The sequence below is a fragment of the Passer montanus genome, unplaced genomic scaffold (genome assembly GCF_014805655.1).
Source record: "Passer montanus isolate IOZ18808 unplaced genomic scaffold, ASM1480565v1 scaffold3, whole genome shotgun sequence".
NCBI classification, from domain to species: Eukaryota; Metazoa; Chordata; class Aves; order Passeriformes; family Passeridae; genus Passer; species Passer montanus.
Genome location: NW_024367707.1, coordinates 18185659 through 18208600, shown reverse-complemented (window position 1 = coordinate 18208600; position 22942 = coordinate 18185659). Strand labels below are relative to the sequence as shown.

At 38.7% G+C, this 22942-nt stretch overlaps 2 protein-coding genes across 6 annotated transcripts in view; one reads left to right on the top strand and one right to left on the bottom strand.

The window, feature by feature from the left end:
• Positions 1–21452, top strand: part of LOC120504714 (pinopsin-like) — a 71638-nt gene extending 50186 nt beyond the window's left edge. The window contains exons 3-4 of the mRNA XM_039714493.1: positions 1301–1534; positions 21161–21452. Coding sequence (XP_039570427.1) covers positions 1301–1534; positions 21161–21376 — 450 coding nt within the window. The 3' untranslated portion in view covers positions 21377–21452. The remainder of the gene's footprint in view (positions 1–1300; positions 1535–21160) is intronic.
• ST6GAL2 (ST6 beta-galactoside alpha-2,6-sialyltransferase 2) overlaps positions 17141–22942 on the bottom strand; it is a 168489-nt gene continuing 162687 nt past the window's right edge. For all 5 annotated transcript variants that reach the window (XM_039714490.1, XM_039714492.1, XM_039714488.1 and 2 more), the window contains one exon: positions 17141–19505. In XM_039714490.1, the coding sequence (XP_039570424.1) occupies positions 19237–19505 (269 nt within the window). In that variant the 3' untranslated portion in view covers positions 17141–19236. The remainder of the gene's footprint in view (positions 19506–22942) is intronic.

Here is a 22942-nt window from a genome sequence, read left to right as displayed (position 1 = left end):
TCAGTGGAGAGAGTCTCCAAAATTAACCTCCTTGCAGAGTTTGCTTTTGATTTTTAGGAAATGAGTGCTCCTCACTGTTGCCACCCATGCACTCAGCTGCCCAAACACTGGAAGAGCATTCTGTAGCTGTCTACAGAAAAACATATTCACACCAATGCTTAAAAATAAAAGAATGAGTGCTCCTCACAGTTGCCACCCATGCACTCAGCTAGCTGCCCAAACACTGGAAGAGCATTCTGTAGCTGTCTACAGAAAAACATATTCACACCAATGCTTAAAAATAAAAGTTGGCTGTTATTTTAATGTTAAAACTTTGTCTTAGAGCTCTAGACTCCCAAAGGGCATGATACTTCAATCCAGAACATGTTAAAGGAGAATAAATTTTGAAGCACAGATTATAACTACTTCCACAGCAGATTTGCCCACACACTGTAACTACTATCAAATTCATGGTTACAAGATAGATTCTTGTACCATCACTTTGAAATTGCTCATTTACATCTGCTTTTCCTGCTTAGCCAATTCTATTCCATTTCCCAAAAAAACCCAATGAACCATAAGGAATCAGCATTCAGCACACTTTTTTTAAAGAGCACAAAAACCTGTTTCTGATCATTATCAGGAGTGAAGCCCTTTTACCAAAATGGTTAAGTACCTGGAAGAAATAGTCTAGAAAGAATGAATCCTACCACTTAAAACTTGACCAAGTGATTCAGCAAGGCTTCTCTGGCTTCCCACTCCAAGTATGACCATGGCTAACACTATGCCAGGCCAGCTGAGGCTTTATCTAGTGTTGAAAAGATCCAAGGACAGAGATACTAATCATGGTCCCAGTGTTGTTCTTCTATTTCCACACCCTTAACAGAAACTACTTCTGGTGGTTCAGATGTGCTATGTAAAGCTTCTTCATCTCAAGCAAGTTCTGTGTACTGGCATAATTTGAATGAAAACATGGTACATTTACACAAAATTCCATACTTTAAAAGCAACTGCAGATGACTTCACATCTGATAAGGACTAGATGCTTTGACACCTTTTTACATTTGCTCCAACCTCCTCTGGCACTCTGGTTTATGCCAGCATGCAGTGTGGTCTCTGCAAGGCTTCCCCTAGTGCCTGATGGAAATGATTAAAGTCTTTTCACTGCATTCAGTCACTTTTGGGTTTGCATTTGTTTTGCTTCTGAAACTACAGTGTTGACTGTTATTGCTGATCCAAGACCAATAGTCCCAGGTTGCTCATGTAGCCAATCCAACAGCTCTGCTTGTTAAATTTTATTTCTTTTTAAACCTCTCCTTAGGTTGGAAAAGTCCACAAGAATGCTGCCCGCAAAAGAGAATACCACGTCCTGTTCATGGTGATCACTACAGTTATCTGTTACCTGGTGTGCTGGATTCCATACGGGGTTATAGCATTACTTGCAACATTTGGCAAGCCAGGTGCTGTGACTCCAGTTACAAGCATCATACCTTCCATCCTAGCAAAAAGCAGCACGGTTTGCAATCCCATTATCTACATACTCATGAATAAGCAGGTAAGACATACATTATTTTTAAATTATATCTTCTTTAGGGTCCATCGGATATTCTTGACCATTGTGACTACTAGTCTTATAGACGTATCTTTAAGGACATTGAAATCTTGTCCAAACAATACCACTGTTTGCAAACAACAGCATATTGCTAGAAAGGAAGAACAGAAAAATGTTAAAATGTTTGCGTACTGAAATTGCTTGTGTTCTTCTGAGGACACACTGGGTATTAATTTGTATCCTTTAGAGTTAGTTGCCAAAAGTATTTACAAGAAGAATACTCAAACATTTGATTAGGTTGAGGATCAGGGAGGAAAAACAGACAAGGAGACAAAGGGATTTCATGACATTGAAATAAAAATAAAAGAGACCATTTGTAAATACTATTATCATGATAGGTCCCCTTGAAACCAAATATCATTGCAGTTACTGTTTTTGTGGACATCTACATCCTTACTGTTAAATTCACAGTTCAACTACATGCCAAAATAGATTACAAATTTTGTCTTATGAACACCAAAGCATATTCTAAAATGCCTACATCCAGTTCAGGTCTCTCATTCCTGTAAATGCCATTGTCAGTACTCACAAGTGAGCCTCCTAATGTTTCTGTGTTGACAGTTCTGACTCCAAAGTTTGATAATGGCAGATCTGGAAGTTTTAAAAGTGTTTTGCAGTAGGAAATCTGAAAAAATATGCATAGTTCATGAAAACTTTTTTTATTAGATTACATGTTAGAGGTTGTTCTGAGTTTTCTTTCTTCACTGTGTCCATAACATTATTACAAAACAAAGAAACACCCTTTATCTTTTCTTGCTCGGTGTATGCTGGTGCCCACCCTTAGTCTTTATCAACAGCAGCATTATATTATTATGGAGGTGAGACAAGGGAAGAGTTAAAAGTAACAGCCAAATTTTAAAGTAACATTTAAAAGTAACAGCCAAAATTTTGCCACAACCTGAGATCATTCTTGCCACAAATTTACCACAGCCTGAGACCATTCATCTAATCTAAATTTCTTAAACAACAAAGAATCTACTCTTGGAATTTGAAGGGAAAATCTCAAGCAAGCTGTGAAACCTTGAAATCAGAAGGAAAAAGTTCTATTGTCTTCTTCAAGACCAGGGCTTCATTTCCAATGTCTAATTTGAGCTGACATTGAAGCAAATAGAACATTAAATTTGAAAGTGTTAATGCTGAAGTAAACCAGTAACTTTTCCCCCTTACCTTTTATGATTCTTTTGAAAACTTCTCAACAGCAGAATCTGCCTTGCTTCTTTATTCTCTGAACACTTTGACTGAAGTCCTTGGCTGGGAGATAATCTCGTGCTGTGATCTCTGGAGCAGGTTATATAATATTGATAGCGCATACATTTTGGCATTTTCCTTGCACATTGAGATGTAATGAGCCACCCTGAAGGGGAGGAGCTTGATCAGGTTTGGGATAGATACTTTTTACTAATCAAACCAAAATGATAGCTAATGTGCAGCATTAACCTGCAGCTCTCCTCCGCTGTGCCACTGTGTATTAGCAGTGAAAATAATTGGTTTTTACTGACAGCTGAGAAATGTGTTTCACTCAAGAAGGTGAAACCCATCCCTTTGTCTGTTCCTCCTCCGTTCAGAACAGGAACAATAGTAACACCCCCACACTGGTGTTCTTGGCACCTCTGTAGTTGTTCTCACACTTTCTTGTAAATTTAACACCTCAGGAAAAGAAGTTGTTCATCTTCCTGGCACTCATCTACTCTGGTCTTCATGCTTAGCTGAGAATTGTCACGGAAGGCTGGTGCCTCCCAACACAGATATTATCTGGTCTGCATTTTTCACAGTTCTCTGTTTGCAGATATGAGGTACCACAGTAGGGTATTTACTCCTGCCCCTTAAAAATACACAGAACATATGGCAGAATTGTTGGCTCTCTATGTATAAGTCTTTTTGCTCTGGGAAATGCCCTAAAGATTGGAAAATGTGTTGGTTGACTGCAGTTGTGGTGTTAGCTTCCAGCTGTCATAAATCTGTGCAGAGTATTGTGGAACCATGAGCCTCTGAGTCAGCTTTAAAACTCATCCTACAGAGCACATCTTTAAATTAACTCTCAAGCAGTCCCTGAGTCACTTTCATGGTCCTGGAAATCTAGAGAAATAGTTTTGTCTTTGGCATTGCCTTCTGTACTGACCTGAGGTAGTAAATCACTGAGGAAAATAGTGAATTTCTTTCCAGCTGCAGAAACTCCCTCAGATGGGATGGCATGAGGTATGCTGCTGTCCTTCTTCCTGTGCTGTCCTCCAGGAGCAGAGAGATGCACTGTTTAAGCTGGAGTGTTACTGGGCTCATAACATGCCAGGCAGACATCAAGATTCACTGACAAAACTAAAACACTAAACTGCCTGAGACCAAATGAGGCTGGGGTGAAGCTGGAGGAGACAATAGAGGAGATCCCATTTTCCCTGTTCTCTCTTTATGGAAGGCTCTTTTGGCCCTTGGCAATATGACTGTTTGTGCCTGGGGCAGCTTCCCCAAGGGTCAGGTCCAAAAAGGCAGCACACAGCCAAGCAGCTGGGCAAGGCCAGCATACACTTTCAGTGCATCAGTCCTTTATACTTATACAGTTAATGTAGTTGTGCAGATTTTGTTTCATCTTCTCCTCCCTCTCTCAGTGTGTTTTACTCCCATCACACATCCCTGTCAAGTTCCCATTGTTCAAACTTCCACCCATGCAGCCACCCCAAACAGATTTTTAATGACAGCTCTGACTACCTACCTTTCACCATGATGGTGCTGACAGAGAAAGAACCCTGCTCTTTTATATGTAACATGCAAACACGTATTAAGCATTCACTCAGGAGATATGGAGTTTCTCTGTAGCCATGGGTTTGCTGCTGTGGAGATGATCACTGGGAGAATCCTGCTCTTGTGTGTTCCACAGAACAGCATGGGAACCCCAACAATGAAGTGCTTTCTGGCTGCTATAACTGTGCATGAGGACATACTGCACCAAGAAACAGGGATTATTAGATGGATAGCATAATGGTGCAGCAGCTTCAGAGGTTAATCTTGTTTTCACATACCAGAAATTCATTTTTTATTGATGTAGAAGTCAAGATACTAATAATAAGTGTTCAAGAAGGTGTGGTTATGGATGAGATCACAGTGAGATTGAGTGAATCTCTACTCATTTCACAAAATTTGAAGATGGCACTCAGAGAAAATAGAAATTTGCTGCATTGCTACTGACAGCCAAATTTAAGTCGTTTAAACCTGTATCACTTATAGATCTAGAAAACCAATTGTTTGAAAACTACAGATGAATTTTACAAGTCACAATATTTGCTAAACAAACTAGCCTTGCTCCCCTGCAGCTCATGAGCTTCACACTAATTTCTTTCACTTTTTTTGTTGCTCAGATAGTGCACCTAAATCTCCCTGCACTACTGAAACTCGGGCTAGCACATCTAATACTCTGTTGCATATTACAACTGGATAAAATCCCACTCACACCATGTGATCAGTTGTGTGCTATTTCTGGTGTCAGAAAGTGCCTCTGAGCAAAACAAGGAGGGAGAGTGTGAGGAAAAGGTTGTATTAAATGTGAATATAAGTCCCTGATTAGTGATTTGATTTCTAGTGTCTGTCTTCTTGTATTAAAATCATTGCACTTTTAAAAAAATAGGTGACCCAATCATTTTCCCCAAGGATCTTGAGAAGTGATGCTCAAAAGAATATACACACTTACTTGAAAGTCATTAGTACTGTGACCTTTCCAAATTTGTCATGTAATGGAGCATGATGGGTAAGGGAGAAATTAAGGAGAAAGAATGATAAAACTAAGACATCTCTTTTTTTTTTTTTTCCTGAAGAGATTTGAATAATAATGATAATGATGTCCTTAGGGAGTGTTCCTCAATGGGGCCTGAGCCCAACATACATCAGACACCTCCCAGGCACCTCTGCTGTGGCTCTGACAGTCCCCAGGAAGCAATGCCACCCCTTCTTACCTAATGACTGACTTGTTGCTCAGGCCAGAGTCCTCTTCCAGGGCCTTTGTGGAACTTCCGAGCTGCCAGATGAATAACATAGAGTTTTTCTGTCCATAATAATAATCTATTTGTTCTCTGTATATGTAATTTTCTAGCACCCCTTTCCAGTCCTTCTTGATTGTACCTTTTGTACTGAACAGGGAGAAATGCAGAGGAGCTTTGGGAAAGGCACATACACATGATCATGATGAAAAAATAACCTTAACATTCCTCCACTGGCTGTTATAACAACTATATTTTCAGTCGTTTTTCATGGGGTATTTTGCAGTTTTCAGCATTTCCAACAAAAGGTAATGACTAACTTTTAAAGATGGAGGAATATGTATATCAGTTAACAGCGTATTTTCTAAGTTGCTCATTTTCACGTTTAGAAAAATAAGATACTTTAGCTGTGTGAGAACACAGAACTACAGATCCAGAAAGACAGTATGCTATTCAGGGACAATTGTGCCAAATTTCATTTTATACATAAATCGGGACACTTCTGTTAAGTCCTGAAAAGAGTCGTTTTTTGCTTAGTTCAAACCTTTGAGAGGTTTGTGGAGTTACCATAGAATTTATTATATTGTTATAATTTTTCATTAAAATTCACTTAGATTTCAATACTCATAATGTGCTTTTTTTTGTCCTCTTTCACTGGTAGCTAAGCAGTCTTTGAGTAATTAGTAGTCCAAAGAGCATGGCACACCTGAGCTCTTCAGTTGAAAATAGGTCAAGTCAAAATGATCTCTTACTGCAGAATACTCTACTATAGTACAGCTCAGAAATATTTTCACTTCATTTCTCTGCCAACATGTAGTGTTATGACTTTTTAAACCAAAGGGACAAAGAGGAAAAGGTCTCAAGGGCACCTTTGCTGCTGTGATAAGGTATAATTGCATTTCACACAGTAAGTTTTAAATTACTTTATGAATTTCTCTTGTAGCTCATGACAAAAAGATCTGTTCAGGTAAATAACTTGGGTATTTAACTAGGGCTCCAAGCAACCCCAGCCAGACTTCATGCTGCCCCAGGCTATTTCCTTTGATACATCTTGTCTATGCTGACATGTTATGCCTGTCCTGGACTGGAAGTGAAGAAAGGCTGAGTTTGTGTTGCTCAGCATGGAGCAGAGAAGGCTTGGAGGAAATCTTGTGGTTTTTCAGTACTTAGAGGGGGCTTATAAGGAAAACAGATGGAGACTTTTCACCTGGGACTGTAGTGACAGGAAAAGGGGCAATGCTTTTAAACTAAAAGAAGGTAGATTTATACTATATATATATATATATATATATATATATATATATATATACAGACATATATATCAAACAATAAGGCAGGTTGTCCAGATAAGTGTGGAAACCCTGTGGATACCCTGAATTGTTCAAGGACAGGCTGGACAGGGCTTTGAGAAACACAGCCTTGTGAAAGATGTCCCTGCCCATGGCAGGGTGGTTGGAACTAGATGATCTTTAAAGGTCCCTTCCAACCCAGCTCACAACATCCTATGATACAGGAAGTAATCCTTTCATATAACATGTAATAGATCTTTTCTTGTCTCCTCCACTTATTCTCTAAACCTGTATGGACTGACCTATTTCTCCAAAGGTTTAAGTGATCAGTGTAATTAAGAACAAGCCTCCTAGGCATGATGCAGGTAAGCTTTTTGTTATATTTGGACCAGCCACATTTCAAAGCAAAAGTATATTTGTATCTCAGTTTAAGAGATTGTGTCCACTGTAGTGCATCTTCATTGTGATTAGCTTAGAGAAGTGAAAATGTTGCCCCAACTGCTTCCTGACAGCCTTGTAGGCCATGCTGGTCAATAGAAGGGTCAGAGTCACACTAACACTAGTGAAGATAGGGAAATAAATCAGCATAAACTGCAGGGATTGAATGACAAGAGATTGCTGCCTGTTTGAGGGCTAGCAAGGAAATAGCTGTAGGGGAAGACTTGACCTCTAGAATCATTGTCACTACCCAAAAGGCAACAGAACAACAAACTGTTTAAGGACTCAGATAAATTGTAGGGTTACACATCTCAAATTTTCTCCAGTACAGGGAAAACAGCTTCAGACAAATAGTTTGCCCTTGCCTACCATGATCAGCCTACAGTTGTGCTGGCAGTTTCAGAACTTCATTTACAACCAGCTGTTTTTCTTACACTTCCACAGATAACATTAAACCTGCAGGATAGACAAATGGAAATTTCCAGTATTCAGAGCTTACTGTAGAGCAAGAAATGTGGTATGTTCACAGCTAAAAAAAAAGGTGTTAGGATTTTTGTAAGCAAGGTCCCTTGATAGTCTCATTGCTCTTGCAAGTGGACATCAAAGGAAGCTCAGCCAAAGTGGTGTTTCTTTGCTGGCTTCACAGGTACATCTGTCCTCAAAGGAGAGTCTACATGGTCAAGAGCTCATCCAGTCCTAAGAGAAATGCAGGGGGGAAAAAAGATGAAATATTAACACTTGTGCTGTTTCTCACTTTCCATTACTTCAGTGTGATCTAGAAGTTGGGTGAAAGCTCTTGGCAGTTAAGGGTTTTTTTCTGGACTGATTTCCAAGTTTGGTGTGGATAGTTAAAATCCTAGAAAGGCATATGTGATCCACAGGTAGTCTAAACTTGAGCTAACCTTCAAAATGGCATTGCCAAGCCACACTGAATGGATGTCACAGGATCTTCTGTTGCAGTGGTCTAAACTGCAATGGCAGGTCAGGGATCAGAATCAATTTTAGCCCACACCTTGGTTTGATTAAGGTCAAGCATTTATTTGGCCTCAGAGTTCCCCATTTCAATTCTAATATTCCTGTTTTCTATAATATGTCCAAGTTTTATAAGTAGGACTTCAGTTAAGCATTTGGTTCTACTTACCACTTCAAAGCTGAATACAAGCACAGGTCAGGTGAAGAAAACAGAATGAAGCATTCTGTAATTCAGTGCAATACAGCATATTAGATAAACAAATAATTTAGTTGCTTTATGAGGACAATCAAATTCAACAGATGAAGAAGTATTGAAAAAGTAAGTGTAACCCTGACAGTGACAGAGCCTCTAATTTTCCCCTCCTGTTCAATAACTGAGTAATTTTTGTCATATGGTAGTGGCATAATACTAAAATTTTGTTCAAAGCAGCACAATTTTTCTACATATTGTGTCAGTTGAGATTACTTCTCAGAGTTTTACAGTGTGTATCTTTGCATCATGTATCTTACTACAAATTGAAGCAACAATTGTTTCGGATTAGATCAATGGAGAAAAAAACAAAATGGGTTTTCCTAGGCAGAGAATATTTTTCAGCATTTATGTAACCTCCACTAAATAAATATTTTTAGTTGAGTTAATCCTTGGTATCCTTGTGAAGCACATGACTATCATCGTCCTAATCTTACAGCAGGAGAAATTTGAGGATTAAACATTAGATCAGTGTTCAGACCCTCTCAAACTTGCTTGACAATTCTAATTCAAATCTGTAAAACTTTATTTTATGATTTTATCCTGATGTCCTTCTTCCTCCAGGGCAAAAAAATCTGCTGTACTCAAAGAAATAATCATTGCCACAGTATGGAAAATACAATATAAAACTGTACTGGGCCTGTAATTCATTAGAATAGCCCCTTTTCATTATAAACTCCATCATTTAATGCAATTCAGAGTGTCCAAATGAAAATAAATTTGAAGATCATTCTCTTTTGAAGTAGAAGCTATTACAGAGCTTTGTTCCCCTGATGTTTAGTATAATAACTGCTCTCAAACTAAATGTATTTGTATCTAGTTTATAAACCTTTATTTCTCAAAAAGCCTTTCTTCAATAGATGTCTTTTCCTCATACTGGGATACCATAAACAGATCACTACCCCCACACTGCTGGTGTGAACTAGTTTAGTTCCTGTCATCATTTCATATTCAAAACAAATATTCAAATTATAATTTTGGTACTCATGCTTTGAACTGAGTTTTTAATTTGGGAAACGTTTTAGGCACTCACTGGATGTTAATAGAGAATGAACACCTCAATGTAGTAGGAGTTATTTCTTGTTTTTGTCTTGTTTACAGTGTCTAACTCTCCTGATTATTATTATTATCTTCAGAATCTGAACTGCAAACAAGAACATCAGCTCTACAGTGGCCTCTTAAATCCCTTTATCTAAATTAGAATCAGATTTTCAGAAATGGGTGTACAGAAATATACACAAGAGGTGTGCTACATAAGGAAAAACTACTGCATGCTGAGTACTTTAAGGATGACCTTGCTTCAGAAGTAATGTTCAAACCCTTCAGGGAAAACACTTACTCAAGACCTTACAACTCACCCAAGGCTTTACAGGACTTCTGTGTTTGCTGGCTTTAGGCCAATAGAAATTCACTACAAGTAGGATTCAAAGGTCAACCAAAAACTTATATCACTTGTCTTCCTTTTCACATTCACCACTCTTCACCTCTCTCACAGCAAGCACCAGCTTCAAAATGAAGGAATCTCTAAGTGAGTTATTAAAAAAAAAAACAAACAGGCAGGTTTGTCACTTGTTAGTCAATTTTGTTAGTCACTTGTTAGTCAATGAGAAAGCATTTTCTCAGCATGAAATGTGGCTTCTTCAATATTACAGAGGCTGTTAATTTTGCCAATTTTATTTTCAGTGGGAAAAAAAGGACATTTCAGCCCAGATCTCCATTCTTAAGCTTCTACACCTTGGTTCTTGCCAAAAGTACTTTCACTGAAGAACACTGTCCTTCACCATGCAGATCAAGCTCTCTTACCAGACTACATCCCTCAGGTGGCTCAGTGAGGGGAAGGAAATGCAGTGAAATGTAGCCTAGCCCGGTGATCTAATTTATAGAGGAACAGTCAGAATGAAGTTGAACTATAGATCCATAAAAACATCTACATGCAACTAGATATTTTGACAGTCTGTGATTTTGTCTGGAATTTTTTGATAATTTGTTTTGGTTTTGTTAAATATGATAAAGAAATTATAGAAGAATTAAAAATTCTGTCAGAACAGAAATTCTGATTTCCCAGCCCAATGGGTTCTATTATTGCATTACTCACACATAAAACCAAATGACTGCTACAAAAACACAGTCACAAATCAACCTCCTCTTAGTAATTTGTAATTCTGCCTTGGGTAAAATCAATACCTAATTGTCTGCAAGCCAAGATAAAAGTAAAACCCAGGGAAGACTTAGTCCTCACCCTTTATACCCACCACTTACTGTATTGCAGCTCTTATTTCTTGGTAAAGTATTAAGTGCCCTCATCCAGCAGTAGAATGCTTATCTGGCAATTAAAAGGTTCTTCCAACATTCCCATATCAGAGAGCTTCCTGTATCTCATTCATAGCAATTGATGGAAATATAATTTTAGGCAACAGAAGCAACAGGGCAGGTAGTCAGGAAATCTGGGGGAGGAGGAGGCTTGTAAGAACCTGTGTTTTAGCATGAGCTAGAATTAATTAGTGCCAAGGAAGAAGAATCAGTAGTTAAAATGTCCAAAAGCTGCTGAAGTTTCTTTGTAGGTGTGACTTAGAATGCAAGAGTGACCAGCCCTCAAGCAAAAAGACCCTCAGAAGTTCACAAGGGAAGATAGTCATTGGTATTTTACTACAAAAATAACCTCATGGAAAGAACACTTTGGATTTTCTTTTGCAGCGTTCTGGGTCTCAGCCTTAATGAAACTCTGTAAGGAACATCTGGAAGATCTGCTTTCCCTAAATGTGTTACATAGCCAAAGACAGGCAGTTCATAACCTACTCCCCCAAAAAGAAAACCATTCAATCGCAAACAACACCCCCCCAACTCAATACCATCACATTTCTACAAATATTTAATAATGTACTATATTCATGGCAAGATTGGGGCAGGAATATACCAGCATAAACTGATCACAGTCAACTGCAGTCTTCATTTTAATCCATTTGGGCTGATCTAGAGTCCATGGCTGAAGAATTGAAAATTTAAGAAAAAACTGGGTCAGCAGAACAGCATATTGACTGTAACTAAACACACACATCGATTTTTCAAGTGTCAAAATACTTCTCATTGTTATGCTTTGAACTTCCAGCAAAATGAGAGTTATTTTTAAATGATCTGGGAATCACTCATCCTATAATATGGTGGTAATAGACCCTTCATTTCTCCTTACAAAGTAGAATGTTACTGTAGGGACTGGTAAATTTGCTGCTTCCTCTGTTAGTCAGGATCCATCAATCACACTGCAAACCCCCAAACAATTCTATCTTATTAAATGGGAATAGGAAACAGAGGGAGGATCCATTTTTTTGCTATTCACTGAAGTTCCTCATCTTGATTTACGAAACTTTTAAGTTTCTTTAAGGTAGAAGGAATTAACTTCACATGCTACTTTTATTGTATACTGTATGGGGTTTAGTAACTCTGTTTAAGGCCAGGGAAGAGCATTTATGAGATAAATATGACAACTGGTCTGTTTTTCCTGCAGTGATAAATACATTGAAAGCAACCATATGCTGTCTTAAACTAGTGTGCATTGAAGACACAGTGGTATTGTTAATATTTGCTTTCATGTACATAATCAATCCCTTTGAAGTTCAGCAGCCATGCTGATTACACTTAAGTATGGGCAAAGAAAAGTTTTTCCCTGTTTCCTCTGACAAAATAACTATCCCCACTTTATGATCCCTTCAGCTTTGATCTCCCACTTTGTTAACTTTATATGAGAGCACTTGTGTCATGGGCACTTATCTAAAAGGAGTATTTTAAAATACTTATCTGAATAGCATGTTATAACCATGAAAATAAGGCAGTATTCTCAGACTATATGCTCTGTTGTTTCTGCCTTCCTTGCTCTTCTACTGTGGAACATCTTTGTTAATATTGTTTTGGTAACAGCTTACACATTTTCTTCTTATCTCTGCTTCTTGGGATGTTACAACTGCTCATTAAAATGCCTAATGTCCTGACAGCTACATGCAGCCCCATGCATTTGTAAAGTCTAAATTAGGCCCACCAGATAGCTTATAATTTCATTTGTATAGATAAAACCAAGCACTGGAAATAAGTGAAAAACAACCCTACATTTCCAAAGAGGAATATTGCTAGGGGAGAAAAGTAATGGTGCTTAATCCAGTTGGAAGCATCAGCTAAGACTCCTATCTCTTTTACTGAAAAAGCAAGCTCAGAAACAGGTCCAGAACCAAACCTTTCCCACTTTTCATTTCTGATCAAAATCGACACTATTTTAAATTAAAACCATTACCCCTTTCCTATTGCTACAGGCCCTACTAAAAAGCCTGTCCCATTTCTCTTGTAAGTCCACTTTAAATACTGAAAGGCCACAATAAGGTTTCCCCAGAGCCTCCTCCAGGCTGAACAACCCTAACCATCTCAGCCTTTCCTCATGAGAGAGGACCTTCTTGTGGGCCTCCTCTGGATTTACTCCAACAAGTTCATGTCCTTCTTCTGCTGGAAGTCCCAGGTCTGGATGCAGTACTCTAGCTGGGGTCTCACCAGAGCAGAGGAGAGGGGGAGAATCACTTCAACAAGTTCATGCTGCAGTCAAGACAGCAAGCTGAATTAAAAGCCCTGAGATATGTCTTTCAGCCAGATCACAACAGGCAAGCTAATAATGCAGATATACAGACCAAAATGCCTGCATGAAGTTTCACCTGCCCATAAGAACTACTCAAGTGAAACACAGCTGGCTTCTATGAATAAAACAATAAAAGGCACCTCCAACAAAGGCATGTTCAAAAAAGGGCAGTGCAATTTTGGGAATAAACCTGAAAATGAGTTGCCTCCAAGGCTCTCTATACTATCAGAAAGGTGATGTCACACCTCTAGCTGTCCCTGCTGAAGAATAGTGTGTAAGCAAGATGTCCTCTGTACCCCACACAGTGTAGTTAATGGATTTACACCTCCTACTGAGGTACAGTTTGAATGCAGTGAGACACGAATAACCTCTCTGATGTCACAGACAGTGAAGGTGACTGAGCATTTAATAGACAGGAACACAACGATCATATTTTCTTGCTAGTTTTTTAAAATAAAAAAGCAAAGTTGCTGGATTTAAAAGGTATCAATTAGTTGCTTCATGCATAGGTCCCAGCATTCAGTTTATCCTCCAGAGTACCTCACTGATGTGAATTTTCTGAGAGGTGTTACTTGCATACCATGGCAGTAACTAGCCCCTCCTGACACTGCCTGTCAGGAGCTGGTGTAATACACAGGATGAGCTGCGTGATTACTGTCTGCCAGGAGTGTACATGATGGAATCCAACTGCTATCATTCCACTAATGTGAAACCAACTGTCTTGTTGGCACGGACTCAAGATGAGTCCCTGGGATGAAAACACTGATTAGCACCTCCACTGGCCCAACTCAGGCCCCTGTGTAGTTCAAGAACTACCAAAAAGCAGCAGTATGCCCCACATTTAATGGATGTAAGCAGGCTTGTTGTGGTGAATTATACAGTACTTATCACAGACTGAAGGGCAAGTTACATTATCCCTTTGGTAAGTTGTTTTTAATTTTAATTAATAATTTATTAAAAAGCTTCTCCCTTAAACACAACAGTGTTCTTCTCCCTTAAATACAGCACTGGATTCCTTGAATGGGTAGCACAGCCAATTAGCTGAAGTCTATAAGCATTTCAAGTACATCACTAAGTCATCAGAGCACGACCTCTATACCTGACAATCCACCACCTTCTTGCCTGACAGTCACCATAAACTGACTGCTCAGAAATTGACTGAGCAGTATGGTGAATATATTCTCCCAGGGAATCCCAGCACATCTACTCAGGTACATATGTTCACTTTAGAATAAAACTGGCTTTACAATATTTGCGTCTTTTCTGTAGTTTACTGTGATACCTCCTTGTCAGATTAGCTGTCCATTTCCATTTGAGATTTCATTGAAAATATGGGCAGAACTGACAGGAACCACCACCCCCTCTTTTGTTCCACTGTATTTCAGTGTCATTCATTTAAGGCAATATGAAAAGACCAGCACTCCTAAACAAATGAAAACAAATGTTTTATTTACAGGAAAAAATCTGTACACTGTGTATACATAAAAATATACAAAATCATAATAGAAAATATAAAAAGTGTTAAAATGTATACAAACACTGCTTAAAAATGTGACTCCTGTAAAATCTTAAGGTTTGTTAGAGTACACATTCATTTAAAAAAATCATCATACAAAATAATTCTCAAAGCTATTAAAAAAGTACACAGTCTATATTTGAATAGTTCAATGACTACATATTTTAAGAGTGATGAGATGATATGAAAAAAAGTAAGGCTTTTACACACAACTCTTATTTCACGAACAAAATTCTGAATCTGATTGCTAAGCCAGAGAGAAGACATCTGCACTGTCAAAATTCATTAAGTGATCCACATACCCCTGACATGGGCTACTTTAATTTCAAACAGTTAAATCAGGTACCCTCCTTGTGTGCAAGAGGACAGATGCTGGGAAAGATTCAAATCATTTTACCAGAAGGCTTCTGAATTACCTACTTCAAAGCAGGATTTCATTTAAATATGCATCAACTTTAGAAAGCATGAAGGGAAAAATAGTAACCATTTATTGTTGCAGTCAATGCATTTAATACTCCTTTCATAGTACATCTGTGTCACTGTCCAAATGTCATTTTCCATCCTTAAAAAGTTCTGAAGAAAAAAGAAATAAAAAACCCCACTAGGGATTGTTCCACATATGTTTTGAACTGCTGCTTAATTCAATCAGTCTCTAAAATGACTGTGTTCAGTCTGTGTAACCAGTGAATGTAGACACTTGTCTTCATTAAAAAAACAAAACAACTCTTTTGGTTTTTCTGACTTTGGCAAGAGATCTACAGCAACAAGTTCAGAATTCAGATGTCTTCACCAAAGAAATGTCTTTACCATAACCAAGAAATGCTTAAATTAAATTTGTACAGAGTATATTAGAGTGTCTCCCCAAAGGTACATAATTTCAGTGAAAGGTAATTTCACTGAATTTACCAGAGTTTCTACAGCATAAAATTGCACAAGGTAGAAAAAGATGTAGTAGTTTAATCCAAGGACGGACTGAGCTATGAGTTTATGCTGAGGTAACCTTTAAAACTGTAGAGAAATGGAACAAAATTATTACTTTTTTTTAGTAAAAAGATTTTGGCTCAAATTGAGGCAAAAATATTTCATAATTTTTTCTTGATTAAACAAAAGAATACCTTGATTTAACCATCCAAAACTGAATGCATAAAATAATAGAGCACCGCAAGTCAGACAGAATTCACAGTGGGGAAAGAAGAGCATAATTAAATTCAGCATAAACTCAGTGCATTTCCTTAAACTGCTGCTGTGTTTCTGGTTTGTTCCAGTTAACTTTAACTGTTGTCCACAGCACCAGGGCACAGAAATGAGGCTTGATAGTGTTTGAAGGCAACTTGTTCCAACTTGTCAGTAAAATTCCATAAATTTAAAGCCTACAAGTGCAAAGGGAGCTCAGGGGCCCGACAGCAGAGGCAATTGTTTGGCTGATGATGCACCTTGAGATGCACCAGGTTTGTGCAAACCTCTCTTGTCTAGGTGCTGTCCCACTCTGTTAGTGTTTGACAGCCACATGGGAGAGCTGTTAAGCCATGCCTGTATCTTTTCCCCAAAAAGTCCCATGTTCTTGGTGAAAAAATACACTTCCTTATCACTTTACAGCATTTAACATGCACGTAAACCCAACACTCTCACTCTCATTATTTTTAGAAGAGCTGCGGTTCAGTGTTGTTACATGTTGATTGTTTTAAATTTACTGAATGTGGTTCTTTGCAAACATTTCTCTGCCCTCACAAGGGATGGGGAAATGCCCATGAATTCAAAAACACTCAGAGGGCTCTTAAAAAAGCCAGAATGCCAATGCCACAGAGAGTAAGAAGTGTTGAGAGGAGCACCTCTGCAGGTCCTCCATGTTTCCCCTTTATTTCTGCCCCTTCCCCCCTTTCAGCAAGTGGAGGGGAGCCCTCAATTAGCAGATCAAACACACTTGCACTTGTGCCAGACACTGAAGGAGGACAAGACAAAGTAGGAGAGAAAAAGCTTTTTAAACAACGACAATGTGTTTGAGCAGGCAGACCAGTAAAACATCACAGTGGATACCAGTGTTAGAAAGCCATTCCAGGCTCAGTTTTAAAGGCGGCATCACAGGTAGGTCTTCCTCTTCTGTGAGCAAATGTTTGCAGCACAGCTCTGCAGCATCTTCGGAGGTGTTGGTGCTATAACAGCCGCATCTGTACTTATGGAAGGAGGACTGACTGCCATATAAAGGATAAGGCAAAGAAAAAATTTTGGCTGCAAGTGCTTGAGTGTGCAGCCCAGTAAATAAAAAATATACAGATTTTTTTTTCTGTTACTATTTGCAAAGCAGTAATAAATATTCAGACCTGGTTCTGCATTGGTATATAAGTGATGTACTAAGTAGGTATGCCTAGCACTTGTTACATGAAACATTGTCATTTGCCTTGCTCTGTGTAAGCAACAGCTATGTTGATTATTCTGAAAAATTATTGAGAGAATAAATAATACTACATGATCCTGCTGTGGGTGGTTGAGCAATGCAGTTAGTATTTGTCTTCTTTGTGAAAATCGAAATTAAAAGTTAGCAGTTGCAGGCCAGTCAAAGCGATTTTTTTTTTCTTTTTGGAACTCTAGAAGTTTCTGCTTATTGAAAAGTAGCATATTCACTAGTCTTAGAAAGCTAAACTCTCTTCCTTTACATTTATGTCATAGCTAACCCAGGGTACAGAAGAGAGAGACATATTTGATTGCACTGTTCAGACTGCTTATGTTTTGCAAACAGGGTACCAAACATATGGAAAAATAGATTAGTTCTGTGTAGGCTATCTATCCTCCATGCATTTAAATAAGAATGTTATTAACTTCAAGAATAAAAGTTGCCGCCACACATAACATTAAAAAAGAAATTGGTATGTAATACATCCAGAGTCCAAGCCCAGTATGAGTAAAACTTACAATTTTGATATGTACCAAAATGCCTTATGGACATAACTATCCATACAATACAGAAGTACAGTTATTAGATCATCTACACATAATTTCTGTCAATAAGAAGAATCTTAAGATCATCGTAAAGCCCGAAAAGAAGACTAAGTCCTATGTAAGATATTTATTCTTCATTTTGAGGAAGGAAAATAATCCTTCCAAAAGATCCGTCCAATACTACTTCCCAAAGAGCTGAGTGACAGGAAAAGGCTTTTGTGATTATCCTTGCAACTGAAGGTGAAATAGTCATTAATGTTGTTTACCTTTCTTTGCCTTTCTGGCAAAAAGCTTTTTGCTTAAGTCAAAACACAAAAAACACTTTCCACCACAACCAGTCAGCTATTCCTTTCAATGCCCCTTTGAGCTGTCTGCTTTTCTTACTGGTTGGACATGAGTAGGACATAGCTGTGCTTTTGTGTACAAATATTCCTGCTGAACTTATTCTAAAAGAAAATGTACAGTCAGCTGGGAAAAAACCAAACCAAACCAAACAACTGAGAAAACCACTCCAGACCATTAACTTTTAGAATTGCCTTAAAGAATATTATCCTTGTGTGTTATGAATGAAAATATCAAACCATCTCCATATGCAATCTGTTGTCAGGTTTTTTTGCAGGCATTACAGCTTTTCTGGGTTATAGTCTTTCAAGCATTAAGTAAAAAATGCTGATATCATCTTCTTTTGTCAGACAACTTCTCCTTTCTGAACAGCAAGAACTTGTGAACAAGTGACTTTGATTCAGATACCAATGAAATACCTAAAAATAATGTCTCTATTCCTGAATGTTATCTTTGTTGACAAGTGGTGAGCCCCTATGCTTGCTTTTCAGTGTAATGGGTGAATGCTGCACAGCCTCCCTTGGCTTTCTCTGGATCTTTTGTATCTGTGCAGACTGGGGGGAGGCACCATTTCCATCTCATACCTTCCTGATAATCCTTTCAGGGACAGTTTTTCTTCCTAATTGGGTTACAAATATGTTCTTTTTTCTCTAAAGAAATGGTTTCTCTCTTCCCTCTTCAGTCAGTGTGAGCATGGGAAACTGGCATCCAAAACCACATGCAGTAGTTTAACTGGTTTAGCTATGTACAGCCATCTCTGCACACACTTCAGGGCTACCCTAAACCCCTGTTCAGCTGCAGGCCTGGAACTCAGTCTGTGTAGGAACAGGCATTGAAGTCTGCTCTAGTGAATGACTGCACAGCTCGGAGTAGCAATTACTTCATTCTGGGAGAGTGTGAAAATCCCATGGAGCCATGAGAAATGCTGCATTGTTCAACTGGCCACACATACATGAACAATGGAGGCTGTTTCACAATGCCAGGTTTGACAATTAAATAAATTCATTTAAAAAAACTTACAGTCTAGCATATGTGGCATGAGACCACCGACAAATTCTGACAGTCACACCAACAATGATACATTATATTTCTGCCTAAGTATGTCCTTTGCACCTTCATGAACTAAGCTTTTGCTTTTCTTCTGTAACTATTTGCAAAGCAGTAATAAATACTCAGGCTCAGAAAAGAAGTACTTCTCATGCCTGCTACTTAATTACAATTTATAGACTCAAGACTAGATTGGTCTAAGATATATTTTTTCAAGTATTCTCTTCTTGTTTATAGTACGACAGTAGTACCTTATTGCACATTGTTTCTGAAAGACTTACTTCTACAAGTGTGGGAAATTATTTCGTTTGGGGCACTTGACAGCTTTGAACCCTGGCAAAATGACTTTCCCCTTCCGATACAGATCATCCTGCAAACCTTTGTTCATCCTCTGCACCAGGAGCTTCTCGTAGAGCAGGGGATGGTAGGCCCCTAAGGTGCAAGCTGCATCGTAGTAGAGTTCATGGTAGTGACACAGGTCGGTCTGCCGCACTGAAGGGATGTACTCGTACACGTGCACTTCATTACACATGGACATCATGATGAGGATACCTGCAACAAGAAGTGAAAACAAAAGTGAACACCAGCTTTCACTTTTCTCGCAGAAATTTCCCAGCAGTCATCCAATCTGTTTTTTCTTTGCTTCTTTTCTTTGCTGTCGCACACCTTAAGCATTCTGTAAAATCATTAAGTGAAGCAATCGTTCCTTTTATTTGAGCAGCTTTCACTTGTCCCTCATACATAAAGATTGTGATCTCTGTAGAGTCAACAGGGTAGGATAACAGTCATAGAGGAAGAGTGAAAAGCCTGTAAAGAACTCGCATATCACTATCAGCCTCCTGAGTGAGAAGACTGCTCTTTCCCACTTCCCCCCCATTTACTCTGTGGACTCTCCACAAAACATTCCCCACAAGAATCCTTGAAACATCTCCACCTTATTGCAATGTTGGTCTCTCTTAGTCTGAAATTGAGCCAATTCCACTTTTCCCATCCACTTGCTTCTCTCTAAGCAGCAAGACTTGGCCAAACACATGCAGAAGGGCATATAAAGAAACATCACCCATGTAGTGGTGGCACAGAAGCCCACAGCTTCAGACAAGTCTCATGGAGAGACACCAGAGACAGATTCCTACTTCATGCAGTGCTGTCATAAGGACAAGCCCCTCACCACTTCCTTGCTCAGCAAGAAGAAATCCACAAAATGCCAACCCATTTTTTTCTGCCATGTGCCAATGGCATACTGTCATCAGCACCATCAACTGTGGTCTTTATAACCTTAAAACAAGAGAAATAATGCTGTTGCAGCTGCACATTTTCAGATGGACTAATACCAGATAATGATCAACAACTTTGCCTAAACTACAATACTTTCACATCAATCACAGCTCCTGGAAGCCTTTTCTGTTTCACAAAGCCATGCAAAAGGAAAGTGACATGAAGTAAGTTTGGATGCTATTTATTTTTCTAAGATTTCACTTAAAAAAAAAAATTAGTGTAGGAACGGTATTTGAGGCACCTGTAGCATTACTGGTGTCCCTATCTGTGGAACAGGACTGTCAGCTCTCAGGGGAGGTAGCTGTGTGACTCTGCTCACTTGGCACTTACAGATGAGAACTGATGTAATTGTTGTTTGGGGTTTTTTTCTGCTCAACATCTTTGGCATCATCAAAGGTGTTTTGGGTAGATCTCAGAAGTGAAATGAATTAACATAAAAAATTAATTTGGTTTCTTAATTAAGCACAGCCATTTTCTGAAGTTTACTTTACAACTTGAGAATGCAGGGATTTCAATGACTTGCTAATGAAACGAACCCTATGTTCTCCCTGTTGTGTATCATTAGATTATCAAAATGACTTTTCCCTGCCTGATGTGTGAATTAACTAAAAACCAATTACTTCTGTGATCACAGCTTTTATCATAAATTAAAGGTTCTGAAAATATTTTATAATTGTTCTACAGCTTTGCAGAATCTATAGTGTTAGAAAAGCTAAGCATATCAATTCTAAAGTTCTCAAATTTGAGTGAACTTTAGCCTTAAGCAGCAAGAAACACATATTCATGGTGAAAAAATATTTAATCCCTATTTGAAAAAAAGGTACATGCTTAATAAACCAAGTTTCCTAGCATTGAAGGTGTTGTAGAGATGCTCTGAATCATAACCCGCCAAGCAGCTATATCTAGAATTATTTGGTTTTTTGTTGTTTTAGTTTTACAAATGCTTTCGTCAGCTTTTCCACTGCCAGCCTCCTTCCTCCACTGATGGAGAGCCCATCTACCATTCCAAGGTAACTGTTATCCAGCTGGATCAGAGGGCGGATGGTGGAACCGTGTGCAATAATGAACCACATCCAGAAACAGACAGTAAAATGACTTCTCTCCTGTGCCCAGAGACAACTTCAAAAGCTATACCACCGACATCTTAGAAAAACTGGCTCTGATGGAAACTACAAGCCTTAACCAAAGTGTGTTTTATTATTTCACTGCCACATTACCAAGCTAGCTCTACAAGTAATAAAGGAAGTTGCCATTTGTGGAATTGAAAATCTGTCCAGAACAAAAATTGTGACTCCTTAATAACACAAAATTAGCCACTTGACTCCAGATATGGTTCAATCATGACAAAATTTTAAGCAGTATCATTGACTTTGCTGTAAATTAGTTAATGGAGGACATAGAAGTGGTAGAGTTTTACCTTCTAGTCATCAGTGGTTCAGTGTCCTCCAGAATCAACCAAAAAGGCATGCAGGGCTATCTAGTTTAGCTCCTTACTTTTCCTGCCTGCTTTCATCCAGATCATGTCTTGGGATTTCAGTCTAGGTTGCTCATAAATAACCATAGCTTCAATTTACATTTTTGCTCATGCTGGATGATGATGTTTGGCAGGAGAAAAGACATTGACTTGGCAGACTATTTTTGAGTGGTAACCACTAAGTTATAGCACATTCTTGTGTTGAAGTCCGAGAGATGAGCTACAACAACTAGTAGAGTTTACCACACGCAGAACTGTCCCTGTGCTAGAGGCTTCTCTGTCCTGGTGGAATCAGGAGCATTCCTAACACTTCCAGGCCTTGTGTACATGTCAAATACTCAAACCCTAGTCTGGGCAAAATGATGGTCAGTGCCAGGCTGTTCTTCCTTTAGCACCTCTAACACTACAGACCTCCAGCCCACGGGACCACAGTGCGGTACTACCAGGACTTCCAGCCAAACCATCTGTGGGTGAGATGCAGGACAACACATGAACCTGAGGAAGTAGGGCCCTCTACTAAGCTGCAGAGCCCCCAGATTCTCCCTTGAAATGATCTGCTCCTGCTGTTCTGCAGGGCATTAAAAAACAAAAAAACAACAAAACAACAAAAACAACCCAATAAAACAAATAGAGAAGAATTGGAAAAAAAAAAACTTCTTTTTGGAAAGGAAACCATCTTTTTTTTGTGCAAATACAGTCCTGTCTAAAATAGAGAAGAAGTGGTTTCATTTCTGTCTCAGGCCTTGGAGTATGTGAAGCCCCTCCACAGGGGACAGCCCTAGTGTTATAGAGCCATTACTGCAAACTCAGTTTACAAAATATGTTAATTGAACATCTTTAAAAGAATAGCAGCAATTTTGACCACTAGGGCATTTACATCAGTCCATGTACTAAGAGATATTCAGGTTTTATTCTATGTTTTTTCTAATGCCATGTGTCTAAGTTGTTTTTCCTAAGTCTCCAGCACTGCCAACAGAGCTCCCTGGACTACAGGTCTCACATTCCACCCCATGTTTTTTCATACCATTCTTTAACCCCATTCCTGTCTTTGCTTGGTTTTAACACTGCAGGAAGCTACTGACATCTTCATCCAGCAGATATAAGTGTGCCAAGCTGTCTACATTTTCATGTACCTTCCCTTCTCTCCTCCATTTAGCTTCAGTGATATTATAAATTTTTTAAAATCACCGATTGCTTTTTGCCACTTACATGACCCCCAAAATACTTTCTACATTATGTT